Source organism: Leguminivora glycinivorella, chromosome 3, assembly GCF_023078275.1.
Source record: "Leguminivora glycinivorella isolate SPB_JAAS2020 chromosome 3, LegGlyc_1.1, whole genome shotgun sequence".
NCBI classification, from domain to species: Eukaryota; Metazoa; Arthropoda; class Insecta; order Lepidoptera; family Tortricidae; genus Leguminivora; species Leguminivora glycinivorella.
In genome coordinates, this window is record NC_062973.1 from 3,827,352 (window position 1) to 3,849,736 (window position 22,385).

The 22,385-nt window shown below is 35.0% G+C and overlaps 1 protein-coding gene across 6 annotated transcripts in view; it reads left to right on the forward strand.

The window, feature by feature from the left end:
* The window catches only part of LOC125242637, a 112,800-nt gene extending 95,674 nt beyond the window's left edge, over window positions 1-17,126 (forward strand). For 3 of the 6 annotated variants that reach the window (XM_048151465.1, XM_048151466.1, XM_048151467.1), the window contains exons 4-9: window positions 10,739-10,879; window positions 11,239-11,353; window positions 11,920-12,016; window positions 13,048-13,132; window positions 14,039-14,080; window positions 15,593-17,126. In XM_048151465.1, coding sequence (XP_048007422.1) covers window positions 10,739-10,879; window positions 11,239-11,353; window positions 11,920-12,016; window positions 13,048-13,132; window positions 14,039-14,080; window positions 15,593-15,720 — 608 coding nt within the window. In that variant the 3' untranslated portion in view covers window positions 15,721-17,126. Of the gene's footprint in view, window positions 1-10,738; window positions 10,880-11,238; window positions 11,354-11,919; window positions 12,017-13,047; window positions 13,149-14,038; window positions 14,081-15,592 lie in introns of all 6 variants that reach the window. The other 3 variants (XR_007178896.1, XM_048151469.1, XM_048151470.1) reach the window with 3 other exon arrangements.
* Window positions 17,127-22,385: the final 5,259 nt, after the last annotated feature.

A 22,385-nucleotide genomic window follows, 5' to 3' on the forward strand; every position in this document is an offset into this window, starting at 1 on the left:
TTAAAGCTAATATTTATTTTGTATGAAAAATTAAAAATTAAAAGACTTCATAATTTTTAAAAGTCACTGAACAAATGTTGATCAGTATAAGGAGAATAGCCTACAGTTCAATTCTTCGCCTTTGTTACAGGCCCCACTCTGTATATCAACAAAAACACTATTATCTAAAAGAACGGTAACTATAATTATGTGCGAATAGATATTATAGGAGTGTACAGTGTAGCATTATACTTTATGTTGTAAGTATTTAGGTACGTACAAACAGTGTTTTTATCTAGGTCATGTTTTAGGTCTTTGTTTGTTAATTTTGCTTCAGAGCTCAGAGACAAAGGGTGGTTGGTTAATGGTAAAATTAAGAATAAACAGTGTCTCTGTTCTACCTAAACAATGTATTTTTACGACAGAATTTTTTTCTTGGAACATTTCTGAACATATTTTATCATACCCAGTGTATCCCCAGTTAACGTATGCAATCGTTTTTTTTAACTGTCGCAGTTGAACCTTTTGTCTAAAAAGATAAATGTTTTACTCCATATTATTATACCTAATTATTCACAAATCTTAATATAAATGTTACCTATTTTAAGATTTGTGAACAAATAATATATCGAATTTAGACAACTTAAATAGGGTGGTTTAGGCTGGTTGTCGGCCAGTTTAGCAAAACTTCGAATTCAAATAGATTTTCTGAAAAATGTATTCGACAAATCTTTGTCATTTGCAGATTTTTAGACTTAAAATATACTACACTTGCCATTTTTTTATTAAAATGAGTTATAAGTAACAACGTTTTGTTTATATAATTAAGAATATGAGAAAGTACCTATTTAGCCCGTTGTCGGCCACTTTGTTTGATTCTCGGCCGCTTGTTAATCTAGTTGTCGGCCACTGTTATAATGTTTTCAAATGAGACTTACATCACAAGTAATAAGATTTATTTTGAATAAAATAATACAAATTCAAAGTTATAATGCATTACAAGTAATATAATACGGAACGTTAAGGCTGCTTTCAAAAAAAACGTCAAAAGAATGTAAAATTGATAGTTTTAGTCGGTGAAATACTACACTTTCCGTTATCCAATAGATTTATTTAATTCAAGTTTCAGTTAGAGCATCTTATTATCTTGATTTTTATAAGACTGGATTTTTGAAAACTAACTCACTAAATTAATTATGAATTTTTCTCTAATGGACGTTTAGAAAAACGCACGTATAGAGCTGAATCAGTCGATCTTATTTGTAAATATTGGTATATGACAAAAATCCAAGTCCTACTTCCTGTCATTCAATCATTGTATAAATACATTCATTCGTTCTCACTCAATCTGTCATTCGTTCATTATCATAATTACTGATTCACTTGAATACAGAACGTTGAACAGTTAACACGTGTTTTTACTCTGCCGACCCTACCTACACCTATAGGTTATGGGCCCAGGCCACGTGGTTGTCATTAATCCATTTTAAAATAACGTTTAAATACAAACCCGTAAAAATGGATCAACGAGCGAAAAGAAATATTCAACCGTTTAATGGCGACCGTTATAGCACGTGGAAGTTCCGCATCAAATCACTTTTAGCTGAACTTCAAGTGTCGTCCGTCATCGAAGAACCAGCTCCAGAAAACCCTGACGCCGTGTGGACGCGAAAGAATCTCATCGCTAAAGGCACAATTGTGGAATATCTTGGTGACGCATTTTTAAATTTCGCCCAAGATACGGATTCCGCAAAAACCGTTATTGACAACCTCGATGAAATATATGAACGGCGTAGCTTGGCTACACAATTGGCATTACGTAAGCAGTTATTAAATTTAAAACTGCAACCTGACGTGAATCTTATCCAGCACTTCACAAATTTCGACAGTTTAATCACCGAGTTGATTTCGCTGGCGCCAAACTCGAAGAAATGGATAAAATATCTCATTTATTGCTCACGCTACCTGCTAGTTACGATGGCGTCATTACCGCTTTAGAGACGCTTGGCGAAGATAATTTAAACCTATCGTTCGTTAAAACGCGCCTTTTGGATCAAGAAGTCAAAATTAAGAACGAGACAGTCACTGGATTAAAAGTACTTCATACGGCAAGTGACAAATTCGCATCTCACATCCCATTTCATAAAAGGAAGAGACACATAGATTACACGCCGAACTACGTCCCCGATTACAAAAAGAAGAAACCTAACTACTATTCACAGTTCAAGACGAATCAACAGCAATCTAGAAATTCATCGCATCATTTGTCAAGAATGTACTGTGACTTTTGTGGAAGACGTAATCACTTCAAGCAAGATTGCCGTTTCTTTAAGAAATCACAAGCAACCAGCAACGCCAGCGGCAGCAGCGCGCAGCAGTCGCAGCAAAACCTCGCCCACGCCGCCGTACCGGAGCAAAACAATGAGGACAGTTTCGCTTTTATGTTCTCTCAATGTAAGTTATCAAAACCTAATCAAAACAGTAATGAAATTACTTTCCTTTTAGATTCTGGAGCCACGGACCACATCGTAAACACACAGGACGTTTTCTCATCATATACGGAATTTACCTCACCTCTCAATATCAATATAGCTAAAAGGGGAGTAACCATACAGTCAACAGGACGAGGTCGCGTTCATGTCTCCACCAACATGGGAATACAAGGTTCCCTCGAAGATGTTTTGTATTCGGCAGAGGCTTCCGATAATTTACTGTCAGTAAGTCGAATGCAAAAAGCAGGTATGGAAATTCTTTTTAATAAGGAAGGCGTTCGTATTTTTCAAAACAATAAGTGTATTATGTCTGGCATTTCTTGCAATAACCTGTCTATGATAACATTTACTATTAATTTGCAAAAGGCGTTGAGTGTAGATGCAAAAAGAAATTCAAATCTATACAATTTATGGCATAAAAGACTTGGTCATATACATAAACAGAAGTTCATTAACCTTAAAAACATGATCGATGATTATTCTGTAATTGATAAAATAATTCCACCTACCGACGAGTTATGCGAGCCATGCATTCTAGGTAAACAATCTCGACTGCCTTTTGCAAAGTCAAAACCAGAACGCACAAACAACAGGCCTTTGTTTATAGTTCACAGTGATGTGTGTGGCCCTATTACACCCACTACATTCGATGATAAAAACTATTTCGTGAATTTCATTGATGATTACACTCATTACACCGTTACCTACTTATTGCATTCGAAATCTGAAGTTTTAAAGTGTTTTCAAGATTATGTTGCCAAGAGTGAAAATCTATTTAATTGTAAGGTAGTTAATTTATACTGCGATAATGGCCGAGAGTATCTGTCAAATGAGTTCAAAGATTATTGTGTAAACAAGGGAATATCATATCATTTAACTGTGCCCTACACACCTGTCCAAAATGCAGTATCCGAACGCATGAATCGTACGTTGACCGAAATGGCAAGAACCATGGTTACAAGTGCGAAGTTGGGTAAACAGTTTTGGGGCGAAGCCGTGTTGACAGCAAATTATTTAATAAACCGGCTACCCACTAAAGCGCTAATTGGCAAAACACCGTACGAAATGTGGCATGGTATAAAACCGAAAATAAGTCACTTGAGGGTATTTGGCTCCACTGCATATGTTCATAACAAAACTAGAAAGACCAAATTTGACGAAAAATCATTTAAATCAATTTTAATTGGTTATGTGCCTAATGGTTATAAATTATTTAATACTGAAAACAATCAATTTTTAACTGCCAGAGATGTAGTGTTTGACGAGTCAAATTTTGGTGAATCTAGATCAATATGCAGTGATGTGATTCCTAATAAAATCAGCAAGCCGAACAATGAGTCGGTGGAGTTGATAAAGCCAAATAAGCCAATATGCAGCAATAACGAAATTCCCGCCAAAATCGACAAGCCAAATACATCGGCGGAGTCGATAGGCAATACACAAAGTGACGTAAATAACAAGTCACTAAATGACAACAATGTACAGTTACAAAGTGACGGTAGCAACAAGTCACTCGACACCGAAGGTAGTTGTTTACGACGAAGCGATAGAATTCGTAATCTACCCGCTAAAAATTATAAATTAATGAATGACCCAGATTTAGCGGTTTTATCGCTTTGTTCTAAACAACAGTTACCATTACCGGTGCATTTTAATGATATTTTCAATCGGCCAGATACAAATGAGTGGTTAAGTGCTATAAAAAGTGAAATTGATTCATTACGTAGCAATCAAACTTGGTGTCTTGTGGATAAACCTAGTGATGTAAATATTGTAAGTAGTAAATGGGTTTTTACTATTAAAAATAACGAGTTAGGTGAACCGATTAGATATAAAGCCCGATTAGTTGCGCGAGGTTTCAGCCAACAGTATTTAGAAGATTATGACGAAACGTTTGCCCCAGTTGCGCGAATTACTACATTTAGAATGATTTTAGCGTTTGCAAATCAAAATGATTTACTTGTCCATCATATGGACGTGAAAACTGCATTTTTAAATGGCATTTTAAAGGAGGATATCTATATGCAGGTACCTGAAGGTATTTCTAGCAAGTCTAATCAGGTGTGTAAATTAAATAAAACACTATACGGCTTGAAACAGTCTTCGCGGTGCTGGTACGAACGTTTCGATCAGGTAATTAAGGGCATGGGTTTTGAAAGCTCGAAAGTTGACCCATGTTTGTACATATTGAATAAAAATTCGATTGATTTGAATGTGTACATAGTTTTATACGTTGATGATCTGTTAATAGTAACAAAATGTGTACAAACCATGCAGCAACTTAAGAACTGTCTAATGAAACAGTTTCAAATGACTGATTTAAATGATATTAAATTGTTCCTTGGCATACGAGTTGAGAGAACCAAAGACAAAATAACTTTGGACCAATCAACATATCTACAAAATGTTTTAAACAAATTTTCCATGAGTGATTGCAATCCCTCGAAATCACCTTTTCCAAATAAATTAAACTATGACGAATTGAATAGTGATGAACAATATGATGCACCTAGTAGACAAGTCATAGGTTGCTTAATGTACGCAATGCTTTGTACGCGTCCTGATTTGTGCGCAGCGGTTAATATTTTAAGCAGATTTCAAAGTAAAGGCAATGAGGAATTATGGAAATGTTTAAAACATCTTTTAAGATATGTGAAAGGAACTTTAAATCTTAAATTGACTTATCATAAATGTGATTACAAACAGCTATTGACTGGTTTTGCGGATTCTGATTGGGGAGGCGACGAAACTGATAGAAAAAGTACAACAGGATATTTATTTCAAATGTTCGATAATTGTACAATTTCGTGGTGCACACGGAAACAAAACACAGTGGCCGTTTCCTCAACAGAAGCCGAATATATGGGTTTATTTGAAGCTGTAAAAGAGGCTATATGGGTAAAATCGTTACTTAGTAGCATATACATACAAGTGACTAAGCCCATACTTATTTATGAAGACAACAATAGTTGCATTAGCATTGCTAATAATCCCACAAATCACAAAAAGTCAAAGCATATCGATATAAAATATCATTTTACTCGTGAACAAATTAATAACAAGGTAATAATGCTAGAACATATTTCCACAGGAAACCAACTAGCAGATATGTTCACGAAGGCAATTCCGATGACCAAGTTTCACGAATTAAGAGTTAAATTAAATTTGATTTAATTAAATAATAATTGCATAAATGTAATTTGATTGCATGAGATAATGATTAATGTTTTAAATGCAATGTATGTTAAGCTTGGATTATAATAGTCTTAAATTTGATTTGAGTTTATATTAAATGTATAAAATACTTGAATTTTTGAGGGGGACTATTGGTATATGACAAAAATCCAAGTCCTACTTCCTGTCATTCAATCATTGTATAAATACATTCATTCGTTCTCACTCAATCTGTCATTCGTTCATTATCATAATTACTGATTCACTTGAATACAGAACGTTGAACAGTTAACACGTGTTTTTACTCTGCCGACCCTACCTACACCTATAGTAAAATTTGGACAATTTTGAATATTAAAACGGGTAAATTTATAATTTGTATATCCTGTACCACAATCATTTCAGACTAGATTTTTATTTTAAGTTTTTGAAAAAGAGTAAACTAGCCTAAGGCGAATTCAATTTTTTTCAAAAATTACCTAAAATTAAGTGACAATTTCTTTGAAAATCTACATCACATCGAAGTAAGTTTTATACTAAATTAATCTGCAACGTTTACTTAAATTGCTGTTATGCCATAGTGATTATAAATTGCTATTATTGATTTTTGCCAATTTTTTGAAAACGAGCCTTCACCGGTACAATTATTACCACTTTTGGACATTTTCTCATATTTTGTTAGACCAAGTAGAAAAAGTCCTATAATGTGATATATATTTATAAACTACTCGCAAAGCCCTTTAATTTGATACCACACACGGTATGATCGAGCGCTCGGCTGCGATTTCACTATTTTTAACACGAAAGCCCTCTTAAAGGAAACTCTTATGTAGGTTACGATATACTAAAAAAATATTTTGTAACATCGTATAAGTTAGGAGGCGGGGGAGGTACACAAAATATTGCCAATTTCATATTAAACAGGATGGATCTATAGTTAAATCAATGTAATTAAGAAGATGCCATACAATCAATACATTGATCTCGAGCCAGACAGAATTTATTTTCTTCCAAGATTCGGGAACTTAATAAATTTTACTTTGTTTACATATGAAGTTTCCTAGTTTTAGAACAAAACGGGACTTAATCGCGTAAACACTTACATTTATATTAGGCCCGACGTTTCGAACATCACATTATGTTCGTGGTCACGGGTAGACTGGCGAGGAATTGCATCAACATCTTCTAGCCGCGCGAGTTTCTCGAACTACCCGCACTTGTTCTTGATTATTCACTTTTGCGCTAGGGTTGTCACTTTGCCTACACACAACACTCACGACATCAGCCGGTGTGTCCCTCGGTGTTTTTTCACGCTTACATTTGCTAATCACTGGATTCCACGAAGAAGAAATTCCCTGTCCCTCATTTTGGTTGAAATTTCGATGCTTCCTAATTTCAATCGCTTCACGTACTTTTCTGCTGTAGAACAGACGTTCCGTTGATAGAATTTTGGGACTATGGAGCTCGATCCAGTGGTTTGGTCCCGACTGTAGCAGATGTTCAGCTACCGCAGACTTATTAATTTGGCGGTTTTTGACAGCCGCGATATGCTCCTTGACCCTTACCGCTATTGTGCGTTTGGTTTCTCCAATATAGGAACTACCACAGCTGCAATCTATCTTGTACACACCTGGTGTCTGATACGGGATAACATCCTTTGCTGACCTAAGTTGCCCTGACACTTTGGACATCGGTAAGTACACGGTACGTATAGAATACTTCCCTAGTACCGTCCCGACCTTGTCCGTCACACCTCTGACGTAGGGCATAAAAGCTGGTCGCCTTGGAACATCTGGATGCTTCCCCCTCGGCTTTCGTCTAGGCTGTCTACTGTGTAATCTGTACCCATTCTTTCTAAGAACCCCCTGAACGTGTGACAACTCACTCTCAAGAAATTCCGGGTCACACAAGTCACGCGCCCTGTTCTTTAAGGAGTTCACGACGGACAGCAGGTGACGGGGGTGGTGATGAGACAGAGCGTTAAGATATCTGTCTGTGTGTGTAGGCTTCCTGTAGACAGTGTACGCCAGAGTACCATCCATCCGACCTACCACTTTTACGTCCAGAAAAGGTAAACTGCGTTCCGATTCCAGTTCATATGTAAATTTTACCCTTGAATGAATGGAATTGAGATACTGGAGTAGTTGCTCAACTTCTTGTTTTCCACCTTTCATGATACAAAAGACATCATCGACATATCGCTTCCATAATTTCACTGCCCATGGTTGCAGGTCTATGTTAGTCTCAAAATGCTCCATCCAGATGTTCGCTAACACCGGCACCACAGGGCTGCCCATAGCAACTCCGTCAATCTGGAGATAATGCCTATGCTGATATAAAAAGTAGCTACCTTCCAAACAGTTTCGTAGCAACACCATGACTGACCCCAGTATCTCATTGTCCGCAAGCCTCGTCCGAACCACCTCGAGACATTCTTTCACTGGAACATTGGTGAAAAGTGACTCAACATCAAAACTCACCATTATCTCGTCTGGTTCCGAGGACACCGAGGGACACACCGGCTGATGTCGTGAGTGTTGTGTGTAGGCAAAGTGACAACCCTAGCGCAAAAGTGAATAATCAAGAACAAGTGCGGGTAGTTCGAGAAACTCGCGCGGCTAGAAGATGTTGATGCAATTCCTCGCCAGTCTACCCGTGACCACGAACATAATGTGATGTTCGAAACGTCGGGCCTAATATAAATGTAAGTGTTTACGCGATTAAGTCCCGTTTTGTTCTAAAATTATGAGTGCAAATCGTGTTAGTCTAAATCAATATATGAAGTTTCCTAGGCCGAAAACTAACTTTTTATAATCCCGTTCTCGACCACCAAATGTAAAATAAATTAAAGCACATTTTAACCAAGTTTTTGATAACAAACATGCGGCCGACTGCTAAATATAAGAAAGATAATGATAGACAAGTTATATTTTTGGATTCTATTTCTTTTACCTTTCATTTAATGGACAAAATAATCGATTAAAAGTTACGTGTCTCCAGCCCGTTCTCGGCCGGGTGGCCGACAACTAAATATCAATGTGAAATTGCATTTAGTTACCCGACCACCTAATTTTATTGACTTATATTAAGTATTGTGTACATTAAAATAAAAATAATATTAATTCAACTTATCCACAAAGCACATTATCCCTTAATATTATAATATCCTAATACTCACGGAAATAATATTTTACCCACCTTGAAAAAAATGTTCAATAAAATTTTTTTTTTACAATTTTACTGTCTAAATTGCTTTGAGCCTTTGACGAGCCAATAAAAATGTCATCAAGCAAACAACTTTAGGACATGTCAAAGACAACTCAATTTATCTGATTATCTAACTTATTTCAATAAATACAGGAAATTTAACATTTCAATTACTACGTAGTGGCCGACAACCAGAGGTGGCCGGTAAACCGGCTAAACTACCCTACTTAACTAATTAATTTCTTCCCAACGACATAACAACATTCATTCATTATTCTATTGCGAGATTAGTTTTTGAATAAAATGAGCTATTTTACGAGGTTTCGTGCGAAAGCTAGACGTATTCCGTCTGGCACACTTCACCGACTGCACTATTGCTTTGTGATTCATAGCTTTGGACGAGTTTGGCATTTCTAGGAATAAACTTTAGCTAAAGTTTTGCATGAAATTTGGAAGTGATTCTAAAATAGTAGGTAGTGAAGGTAGGTAGCAGTGAAGTGAAATGGATATCATATCATACACAGTAGAAAAAGTGACCGAGTCCACTGAAGGCCTAGGCAGGAATCGAACCCGTACAATAACATAGGATCTATATCCCAGAGGATCTATAAATAGGTCCTATAACCTTCAGCTTCCGCGGCTAACATCCTTACCACTAGACCAACCGGTTACTACAAAAAGCTCAATTCCAGTCAAAACTGTATGACCGTTTTCAAGAACCATGCTAGATCCAAATTACTATCATATGTATCAGTTTATGATATGAAAAATGTATAATTAATTCATATTTAAATAGATACTGTTATGTTTACAAAAAATGTACATCGCTTAAGCAAATGAACTAAAAGTTCTATTTCGTCACGCAACTTAGGGCGTTGACTGCAATCAAATTGTAATTGATATATAAAAACTGTTAATCACATCAAATTAACTTAAAGTAATTAACAAAAATACAAAATGATAAGTTTGATTAACAACCACTAATTCAAATTTAGAATTAGTGTTTTGCTTAGCTGACTAGCAGAAACTAACTTTATTGATTAGACTGAAATGAATGGATTCCAATGTGGTGCGAACAATTACCTAGTTTATTGAAAAAGTTTGATGATAGGATCTGTAACTTTTGTTTTTGGTATTGCCATTTTTGTTATAATAGGGTCATTTATTGGGTCAACGACAATTCGGTGAAAGATGTTACTGTCTTAATAGCGTAAACACGATTATTAGTGACTTTTTACTATGCAGAAGACCCTGGCTTTCAATACTTGGTGAAGGCATAATTTGTGTCATGTGAGATAGATGAAAACATATTTGGCGAGAAAAAAAATACAGTTTTTATATTGTAGAATGGCTAAATTGATAATTATCTACGTCTCATGTAAAAAAAAACTACTGTTTCCAAGGAAATCAAAACACAATAAAGATATTTCTTTGAACGGATCTCCACTAGGTACGCTTATTGAGTATGATAGATCAATAGCAAAAATAAACTTCCAAAAATACTTCGTCTGATCTTGCCGTAATTTGTTCGTTACTTGTTATTATGTTACGTTTTGTTTGCGTCTGTTTCAACAATGTTATTGAGACTGGCTGATTTCATTAAGGACCTTGAGAATCTATCCCCAAATACTTCATATGCAGCAAAGTTTTACGCTAATTCAAACGTTCACTGACATCAGAATGATACTCGTATTATGTAAGATGTCATTGAATGATATCTTTCAGATGACCTAAAGATATCAGTCTAAGTTAGAATTGGGGTGTGACTGAATAAAATTCATTATAGAGAATTTAAGGACTTGATCATCCGCAAATACCTCAAGAGAAGAAGAATGTTTTACGAGTTGTCTCAATAAGACCTAAATCATTACCATCTCTGATTTCAGCGTCCAGCATAAACGAGTCATGCACGTTCAACGAGCAGTGCGAGGAGGCGGTGATCATGACGGAATGCCGCAACGACCGCTGCGCGTGCAAGTACGAGATGGTTGCCGAGGCCACTGTGGACGGAGGCGTGGTGTGTCAACGTAAGTATCTGAAACAAAAAAAAATCCTCAAGAATATCTAAGAATGTTTGCTGCTCCCATCTATTGTAGTAGCATTGATCAGATCTCTGATCGGACGGCGGCGTGGTGTGTCAACGTAAATGTCTGAAACAAAACAAAATATCCCTAAAGAATCTTCAAGATTAAATATTATGGTTCTGAATAATGGTTATAGCGATCTTGAATAGATCTTTGGTCCCTACAAGTCAGCCTTCTTCACCACTGCGCTACTGAATTTCCACTTTCTTTTACGATGTTTAAGTAAGACCTGTAATGACGTTATTTGAAGTGTTGAAGATTTTCGTCATACTTCTTTCACAAAATTACATTTTACGTTTCAGCGGAAAAACAAGTGGAACTGTCGACGAAAACAATCGACCCTGCGATGATTGGCGTACTTGTCGGCATGGCGCTGATGTTCGTCATTATCTGTGTCGTGCTGCGGCTCTTTAGCAGGTATAAATATATTCTTAATACTGTCTTCGGTTGCCAAGATACTTACTCATGAAATAAAACTATGGAGACAGATTATATCACCAGTCACCCGTGGACCACGAATGATGTACAGTGTTCGAAACATCGCGATGAATTGTAAACTCATTATACGCGATATAATCCGTTTCCATAGTTTTATTTCATAGTACCTACATATATATTCTTGTTATATTTCATTTAATAAAATGTATCAAAAATATAATAAGATCATCATTAATCATGAAGAATATGCAGTTAAAAGTAGATTATATGAAAAAATTAAGTCACCTTTTTCCACAAGACAGTCACAGTTTTAATAAAAAAGGTGATAATCTATTTAGAGGAGCGGTGCCGTCTAAGTCACTTGCTATCGAAATTGAAGCGGTGGTGGAGTGTACCTCGGATGTACATGTACCATGAAATCCAAGAAACAATTAAAGATCCGAAGAAAATAAGCTTTGTACATTATCCGACTCAAAATGCTACATTACTCATTTGCCAGATGTAACAGTATTTTTAAAATAAAACAATCACCAATGCTATTTCAGAGCCCGATGGAGAGAGAATCGTACAATCTTCAACACGCCCAATCCTCGACTGATGAATGTTTCATTGCTGAGGGACTCCAAGCTGCTGCATTCTCAGGTAAATTATTCTTAGGCCTTAATAGAATACAGATAATGGCTGTAGGAACAACAAAACAACAAAACCACATAGAAAGGGGAAATTCCCACATCAGGGAGACCAACAAATGGCTCTATCTCATATTGACTTTGAAGTTTTGAAAATACTTAAACGGAGGATCAACCAATGTGATATGTATCTTGATATTCTTGATACAGTAACAAAAACATTATTAATAGTGGCTTTCATATCGTCTGTTCCATAAGTAAGTTTGACAATACACGAAACGATATCGGCACTTGCATTAAATTGCTTGACTGTAGATAGTGAAATTGCATGCGACAGCAAAATGTTCGAGCTCGCAGTAACAAAAGCAACATGCCCGCAAAACATCGATAACTAGTCGCCAACTGCAAGAGGCAGTTTAAGTTTAGAGTGGCACTTCGTAAACGTCGGTTAGCTTTTAAAAGTTTGTTTTCTACTACATATTGAGGTTTAACATTAATTTTAAAAGTATTAAACATAATATTATATATATTATAATCATCCCTTATAAAATTCTTAGTCTTTAAGAAACCACTGTACACTTATGTTATTCATAATAAATTATTTGTATTTATTTATTTGTATTTGTATTTTAAATACTGGAAGTAGATATTGAATAAAACTGGTTCATGACTAACTGATGGTAAAATATTTACTTAACACCAAATTGTTTACATTTTGGTGGTACATTGGTGGTTCTAAGGTCTAGGATAGTGCAGAAGGAAGGAAATATTTTATATACATCAACCAAGGATATGCACCCGTTTATTTTTTGCTAATTTGATCATCTACAATAATCAGGTTTAAAAATTCACATCGATTTACTAGATTCTTAACCAACTAAATTTAAAGCCAAATACTTGGCTCCAGAAACTATGCCGAACTTTCAAAATCAGATGTGGTGATACAATTTTTTGGTTTCCTGTATATGTAGATTCTACATTCTTTCTAGAATAATATGTGTTAATTGCATATGTATAATTATTTGTATAATTATGTTATTTCAGGACCGCCGCGGGTCCCGAGTGAGCATGCGCCCGCCATCAAGACAGGCTAGCCAGCAGGAGCTCAGACCGCACTCACCTAGTCCAGGTATTTAGACTCATAGGTAATACAGTTTACAGTTTTTAAATTATTAATATAAGTTCACCAGAAGCTGTGTCTACATTGCAAAAAAAACAAAGAGATTTTTGAAATTGCTTTCGAGACGTTCTAATAATTATGAAAATCTGGTAGTAGAAGTAAAAATGATACTTCTATCAATTTCACTCGTCGTTTTGTTCTTTCACTTACACTGATAATCTTTAAAAAAGCAACTGTACGTATAAGTAATGAAAGCTTTACTCTCGGTGATGTCTCGGTTGCAATTGATATTTGTATTTGCAATGTGGATAATGTTCTATTTCAATTTAATATTGCTAGAGATGTATTGGATACTTATGGACAAAATTATTAGATATTTACGAAATAGTTTTTTAACTCAGGTTTAAAGACTATTGCGGAATTACAGTACAGTGTGCAACACACTTACCTACCTTCTTGTTGATACTTAGCTGATCCAATATGTCTGTGATTTTGCCAATATACTAAATAGGTTCATTCAAAAGTTTTATTTTATCTTAAAAGCACACAGTAAAATAAGTAAATTAATATTAAACTTTGCTAACAGTAAATAATGCAAAGCGATTGTTATTGGTAAGTTTGCTTATATTTCAAGGAACTACCAAATATTTTACTTTTACGACACACAATATGGAATCATCCTATGACGTATCGTTTGCTCGAATCTTTTTTACCTCTGTTTAATCTTTAATTTGATCGTTTTTTTTATTTACTCCTGAATTTAGAATATTTTTCATTTTGTTTCTGCTGTCGACTTTGATAACAGCAGATTTTAACGATATTTGATTTAAGATGATCCCTATTCTCATTATCTACACTAACCTTAGTCCTATCATGACAATGCTAACATTCATAATTTATTTCATCTACCAACAGCACGCCATCACCAAAGCCATCAGCTTCACCGAAAACCCTCAGGTTACTTTGAGTATATATTTTGCTTTATTTCTACAAAACATCACTCTAGAGTTTGTAGGTCACCATATTGTAAATTTTTGAAGCAGATATCAGAAAAGAGGTTCTTTATCACGACATTGTCAATAATTTTACACGAATTATTTAAAGTCTTATTGAAAACATGACTGATGATGATACGGATCAACTAATACTTGATCGAATACTGCAGAATAATCAGATTTAGTAGATTTTTAAAAATAGATAGATTTCTTAATGTTCACATAGCTTATATGGTCAAGAACCTCTCAAATGTTTGACAATCATTTCTGAACAAATAGTTAAGTACAAACATGATCAAAAACTATAGTGGGCTTGAATCAAAAAGCAAGTGGGCTAGAATTGTAAAATGAATGCAATATCAAATTGGACAAATGTTGCTTAGTATCAAATAATTAGCAGTATCACGCTATAAAGCCAAGCTTTTGTGAATGCGCCGGAAATAGCAATGGCTTTTAAGATCTACCTCATTACGTTACGTTAGACTAATACTACTGTACACCGATTTATAATGTGTAATCCAACTTCGAACAAATATTTTTGCACATTTTCGAATTGAATATTTACTCCAATATGATAAATATTTGGATTTGGATTAATTTATTTATTTTTAAGAAAAGGTAACCTAGGTTACGTAACGTAACTACGTTACAAGGTCAATTCACAAGAGCTAGTATGAATGGAGCAAATGAGTGGATGAAAATATTTATGCACTGTGACAGATCAATCGATGAAATAGTGACTCTTGATAGTCACGACTGTATACCTAATTCCGATCAATTTGTGGCAGCTTGCGTGAATTAACCTGTATTTTTTATAAAAAGATACCTTCCATATGACTGTGCTGTTACTAACTTCAGAAAACTATTAGATAATTTATAGTAGGTAATACTCGTACTTAAAGAACGTCAACATCATAAATCTTTACACGATTTTGTTATACGTATGAAGTGCATGTTAATAACATTAGGTACCTTGATTTGTCCGAGAGTATTTTTGACGTCATTTACACTTTGAAACAATATTCTGTTAGAATACAATTTCGATTTCTATCTTGACCAACCTACTTGACTAACCTAAACCTATCTTCAAAACTTCGTATAAAATATGACATACTCAATAGAACCATTAGATTGATTTGGTACCTTATAAGGACTATTAGCATGATAGTTAATTTTTGAACATGCGTTGAGTTTGGCTCAAAGCATGCCTTGGCTGATTGCAACTTACTTAGCAACAAAGTATTTGGGAATAATACTAGTATTCCATTGCTTGAACATCTTCTTGCAAACGAAATAAAAACAACGTACATAAAGCCATAAACTATACTACTTACGCAAATTAGGAACTAACATTTCAGAAAAACCTTTTTTGTGAAAAACAAGTAGGAGAACCTATGAATATAAGCAATGGGATACAGTATATACAGAAATATAATAAGACAAATATACTATAGATACAAATATTGTTTTACAGGGTCTCGGCGTGGATCAAGAGCCAGCAGTGGGCATTCAGCGACCTCTCTCAGGTCCGCCACTCTTCGATCGCCAACCACTCCTGGACCGACATCCGTCACCGTTGAAATTAGACCTCCAGATGCGTAAACTATTAACAATGTTAACCAACCTAAAGTACCTAATAAAGTGAAAATTAAAATTAATAATATAGATGAAACGGTATCTAAACTTAAAGAGGAATGTAATCTAAACGCGTTTCTTAAACGGAATGCTTTTAATGTATTTTATAATACAGCGATTTCTGTAGCACATGCTAATATAACGTGAGAATTCAGTCCAAATGTTTACAATATTTGTGATAATATTTACCAATCGTTTAACATTAAAATTAGGCTTACACTCATCATCAAAAATAAAGACTTTACTATTAGCAATAATAATTGTGCACTGTATCTATACGACAGCCACTTAAAAAAGTGCCTCTAAATCAAAATACATAAAGGTTTCTCTCATGAAAATAAAAATTATAAAAGTAAGATAAAATATAAAACACAAACATAGAAGTAATTTTCACTATAAACTAGATTATGAAGTATAACCACATACAAATCAACAACTTAATTTTCACAATTCAGATAAGTCACTTTAGATCTATAGCACAATCCAACGATATTTTTAGTATTAAGTATAGTTTTAAAGATTAGCTTTTTTAGCGTTAGTATGACCGCTTTTTGCCAACATTTGTAGTCTTATAGTTAAATTAGTTTATTATTAATACGTAAGCAGGATGTATCGATAATTTCACATTTCTCTTCTTTTGGAATCCTCGTAAGTGAATGCTAGATTTGTGATTCTATGCCTTAGGGTGTTAGCTTATTAAAGTTAAAGGTAGTAGGCGATCGTAGAAGTAAATATTTATTTACGGGGACCATCTCCTTGACAGGAATGATCTGAATTTTGAATTAGGATGGACTTAGCTTAGTGATGGAAGCTTCGCTTTCTACATCTATTACTACTATAAGATTATACGTAGCTTTAACTTGACGAATGTCGCTTTAAGTTGTGGTTTCATCGAGAGAGAGAGTGTTGTGAATCGAAGTTGTTTTTTTCTCATTATTTCTCTTTTTATATCTTAACCTAAAACTTGTGTAAATCGGGGAAGTTTACACATTCTAAAACTTATGTGCACATTGATGCTTTGACCAAAATATAGGTAAACGCAAACGCACAAACGTCAGTGGTTACCATAGTAGACGTTTCATCTGATATAATTATCACTTAAATAAACAGTGTTTAAAATAATAGCAAAGTTGTACTCATCTTCATCAAAAATGTGGGATCTACTTCAACTATGGGGAAAAGTTGTCGTAGAATACCACATACCTCTTCGTGTTTTGGTAATGCAAGTAAATTATGGACTAAGCTATCGTATCTAATAAAATGTGCTCACGTCATGAAAGTAATATTTCTAACACTGTTCTAGTTATATATACCTACTGAAATTATGCTGTAATTTAAATATATAAACTTTTATTAAAACCTATACTTCCGAATTTGATTTTCAATTGAACCCCATTTGTCATTTTCAGGTCTTAGAATGTCCCAAGATTTCAAAGCATATTGGCAAAGAGATTATATTTAATTGTCACTAATTTAAACAGTTTTGTAAAATACAATTAGGGTGCATTGGGATAACTTCGAAGCACAAAAATACTGGCGTCATTTCGAAAGGGGAATCTTGATATGATGGAAATAATGGTGATTTTTATGTGACTTTAAAAGTTATCCCAATGCACCCTATCCTCGAGTCCCAAATATTAAGTATCACGCTCTTATTTATGTGGATGCTGGCGTTCAGATAGCTTCTTATTATAGACACAAGGTGTGATTAGTACAGCTACATAAACTCATTATTTGATTTTCAACTTTAATGACCGTTTTAAAATAGTTCTCTGTTAAATAGTTTAATAGTCTTGCAGCGACCTCTAGTGTCATTCGTTGTGAACGCCGTCAACGATAGTATGAGAAAATAGCAAGAAAAAGGTGAACGTTGCTGGCGCTGTTGTTAGTTCTCTGAAAGATCACTAGGTGGCACTATGATAAAAAATATTTCAATGTAATACAGAACGAAAAAAACATAAAAATAGTTATTTGTTATACAAGGGAGCAAAGTTGTATTTTAACCGAGTGTGGAATTGCAACACGAACTAGCGAATGGATTCTAGGGTTGAACTACGAGCTAGCGAATGGATTCTATGGTTGAACCACGAGCGAAGCGAGTGGTTCGAAAATAGAAACTTAAGCGAAGCGAGTAGTTCAAAATTAGAATCCTGAGCGTAGAGAGTGTTGCAATACACACGAGGTAAAATAACTTTGCTTCCCGTGTGTAACACATAACTTTTCACCTCACTAAAGCGAGGAAACACGCAATAAAAACAACTGGAACATAATTGCACATAAATAAGTCTATTTGCGTTTGTTACAATTTCCACGATGCACCGACCGACACCACAAAAGTTTCAAATTAAGAATCAAGAAGAAAAATCTATTTGGGTGCGTTCCGTTTCACGCGTTTTGAGATTGCAATGTCACTTAAGGTGCGTTCTGAATAAGTACAATGGAAGAGTCAAAAATATCATTTAATTGTACGATTTCAATTGTTTTATGGTAAAATCATGTTATAAAATTGTTTGAATTTTATGTTTTTAGTCGGATACAATTCGATATGAAATTATTTTTATGTTCGCATCACATGATTTGTTGAGACAATTTAAGCACAGGGAGAAAATTGTCCTGTCTGGGACATGCCTTTACAAGAAATGATATTTAAAAAACCGGCCAAGAGCGTGTCGGGCCACGCTCAGTGTAGGGTTCCGTAGTTTTTCGTATTTTTCTCAAAAACTACTGAACCTATCAAGTTCAAAACAATTTTCCTAGAAAGTCTTTATAAAGTTCTACTTTTGTGATTTTTTTCATATTTTTTAAACATATGGTTCAAAAGTTAGAGGGGGGGGGGACGCACTTTTTTTTCCTTTAGGAGCGATTATTTCCGAAAATATTAATATTATCAAAAAACGGTTTTAGTAAACCCTTATTCATTTTTAAATACCTATCCAACGATATATCACATGTTGGGGTTGGAATGAAAAAAAATATCAGCCCCCACTTTACATGTAGGGGGGGGTACCCTAATAAAACATTTTTTTCCATTTTTTATTTTTGCACTTTGTTGGCGTGATTGATATACGTATTAGTACCAAATTTCAGCTTTCTAGTGCTTACGGTTACTGAGATTATCCGCGGACGGACGGACGGAAGGACGGACGGACGGACGGACAGACAGACATGGCGAAACTATAAGGGTTCCTAGTTGACTACGGAACCCTAAAAGGTAACTAATGACACGTTCGAATTTCAAATATTCTTTGCACTCTTGTGGATAAAATGCGATTTTGCTATCGGTTTTTAAAGAATAAAAAAGTCCTTTCCGAGCTAGTGAGGTGAAAAGTTATTTACAATTGGGTTTACGTTTTCACCTGTAAATGTCAAATAATTTGTTATTATCCCGTAATAATGGCTTAGTTTGGGTCTAGGTGTAACTTGTTCCTCAATATTTATATTTATGTATATTAATAATGGTCTACTAACGAAGTGAACTCATTATTGAACTGTCACACATAAGTAGGAGGTACATAGTGATTTCGTTAACTGTAATTGACTATCAGATAGTCAATTACAGTTAACAGAAGTAGTAGTAAGCAGTTACAGTAAGCAGATTCTGCCGCAAAAGTGTAAGTAGAAATTATGAATGAATTCCCAAATATATTTATTGAACAAAAGAAATCATTAAAAAATACATACGTTTAGATCCACAGCGCAGGCTTCGTCATATAACAGAGTGTCCATCCACCTAAGGTTTCGTCAAAATAAAACATTACCATAACATACATTATCCGCAACACGCATCGTCAAAACTCAAGCACACAAAAAAAAAAAAAAGGCAAACACAATACCCATAATAAAAACCTTATATCCCAACCCGGTCAGTACCCGGAACAAACGTCCCCAAAATACCAGCCGCGTTGCCGCGCTGTATAGCCAACGAATGCTGCTGTATAGTGAATGAATTCATTGATAAATTTGCCGTCAACTTTTGAAGCTGATAGTACACTAACAAATATATGAACCCACAGTAAAAGTTCACTGAAAACGAATGTTTTGACGTATAAAATGGCTTTAATGCTTTATTCATGTCCACTATTATGATAACATTACCCCAGATGCACGGGCCGTACGTTAGCATGGAATACACATAACAAAGATAACAAAGATAAACTGCGGAGTGATTCTAAAATAATATTATTTCTAACTTCATTTTACCAGCAAAGTAAATATTTTCTAGCTAGGTACGTATATATAGGTTGTCCCAAGACTATGGGACATGAACGGAAAGTACCTTAAATATCGTAGATAGGGTATTTTGCTAAAAGAAGACTATATTTTATTTTTAAAACTAAGTAAAACTGCATTCATAGATTTTTAAATAATTACATGGTTAAACCGGGAATCAAACCCGCTACACGAGAAAAAAAAACATCCTGTAACTTTGTCATACCGATCGATAGGCTTTATAATAAGGATTATTTTTCTCTAAATAACATAGTGTCGGACATAAGAGGATGACCATGAATTTTGTCCATACAATATTAAAAAAAAATCTTTGAATGCCGTTTTACCAAAATTTAAAAATAAAATAAAGTCTTCTTTCAGCAATATATCATATCTGTGATATTTTAGGTACTTTCCCTTCATGTTCCATGGTCTTGGGACACCCTGTATATATATGAAAGTTTTTTAAAGTTTGCTACACTATTAGGTAACTTGATAGTAAAAAATTGACTTTAAAATGTTTAGAATAACATTTAAAAGAGAGAACAATTGTATGTATGTATGGTATGTATGTATGTGTTCCGTCGAGGAACAGAGATTTTTAGTTTTAATTTCTTTTCTTGATATAATTAAATAGTTATTTCATTTTCATACATACAAGGCAACACAATTTTGAAAGAATACTTTTTTCCATGTATATGTAGCACAGTTTTTTGGAGCTGGCAATTACAGAAGTCCCAAAGCGACTTTCCGGTGCGCCTACCACGCCACCTGGCGGATATATAGAAAAAACTCTCTCCTCGACCGTGCGAGCGCCATGATCTGCGCTCCCGTTATTACGAATTAAAAATAGTTATCGGTGCACCGGCGCGACACAAACGTGAAAATTGACATTCAAGTGATATCAAAACCCAGTGACCTAAGCTTCCGTTTATATGTGACAATCGTTTTAGTGTGAGGATTTTCCCAAAGTGTTTCCACGTGGCCCCACAAGCGCCTCTGGACAAATGTAAGTAGCCTCACCAATTAAACGCCGCTACATATAGTTTTTTGATCCGTTCGATCCGGATTTTTCTTTCTCACGTTGTGTTGCCCGTGTATTTTGCGGTATTACGTACCCATCATTCCAATTACATACGTTTGTAGTTCAATTTTTCATTGTAATTTCCGCCATCTTTGCTCACGGCAAAATGGTACCGAATCCTACAGACGGTGTCGAAACCGACACATCGTGTATGACACAAGATTTATTCGAGCGAGATCTAATTCTCGACGAATTAAAACGAACATTACAGTTCGCAGCAACGAATATAGAACAATTTCGTTCAAGAACTTCCGATTTAACAGCGCAACAGCGAAAGTTTACCAAAATTCAAACTAAGATCGAAAAGGCATTAATTAAGTCTAATAGCTTCAACAAAGAAGCCAACATTAAGATTCGAAATGATTTCAACGATTTATATTACGCGATAGTTACGCATTTAAATAACCTAAAGGAGGTAGATGTAGAAAAGCGGCGAGCGAGCCGCATTCCTGTGCCTAGCCAACACGACACGTTTATGAACGACCGTCGAAACTTGCCTAAATTGTCGCTTCCTGAATTTCACGGTGAACCTACTGGCTGGCCCGCTTTTTTCGACTTATTTCAATCGTTGGTCCACAACAACAATGCCTACACTGACGCGGAAAAGTTTAGGTATTTACTACTTTCGGTTAAAAACGAACCATTTAATTTAATTAAATCAATTCCCATAACGGAAAGTAATTATTCAATTGCGATCGATGTTCTAAAATCCCGTTATGACAACAAACGCATTATTGCGTCACATCTAGATAAATTATTCGATATCGATTCTTGTTCCGCGCGCTCATCAGCTGTTGCTATGCGAAATTTGCTTAATGTTTACCACGAAAATATTAAAGCACTTGAAGTTTTGGAGTTTCCGGTTAAAGAATGGGACTTCGTTCTGTTAAATTTATTATTACGTAAAATTCCCGGTAATACGCGAAAAGAATATGAACGTTCTTTAACCAACCCAAGTGAAATGCCTAAAGTCCAAACCTTAATAACATTCTTAGAGCGCGAACTTACGGCGGAACAGATGATTACAGTTTCCCATATACAGTCCGCAAAAAATAATTCCTTAAGTACAACAAATAAAAATAATTTAATTTCAAATCAAATGACACCTAAAAGGGTTTTTATCACGAATACTTCGCCAGACCAAACTCGACCGTATGTCGATACGTATAAGGTTCGATCTTGCGTGAAGTGCAAAGGCTTCCATTCACTTCACAAATGTTTAGAATTTTTAAATTTGTCTACTAAAGATAGATTCACATTTGTTCAAACAAATAACATTTGTTATAATTGTTTATGTTCCGGACATGACTTACGTAATTGTAAATCAAGTTTTAAGTGT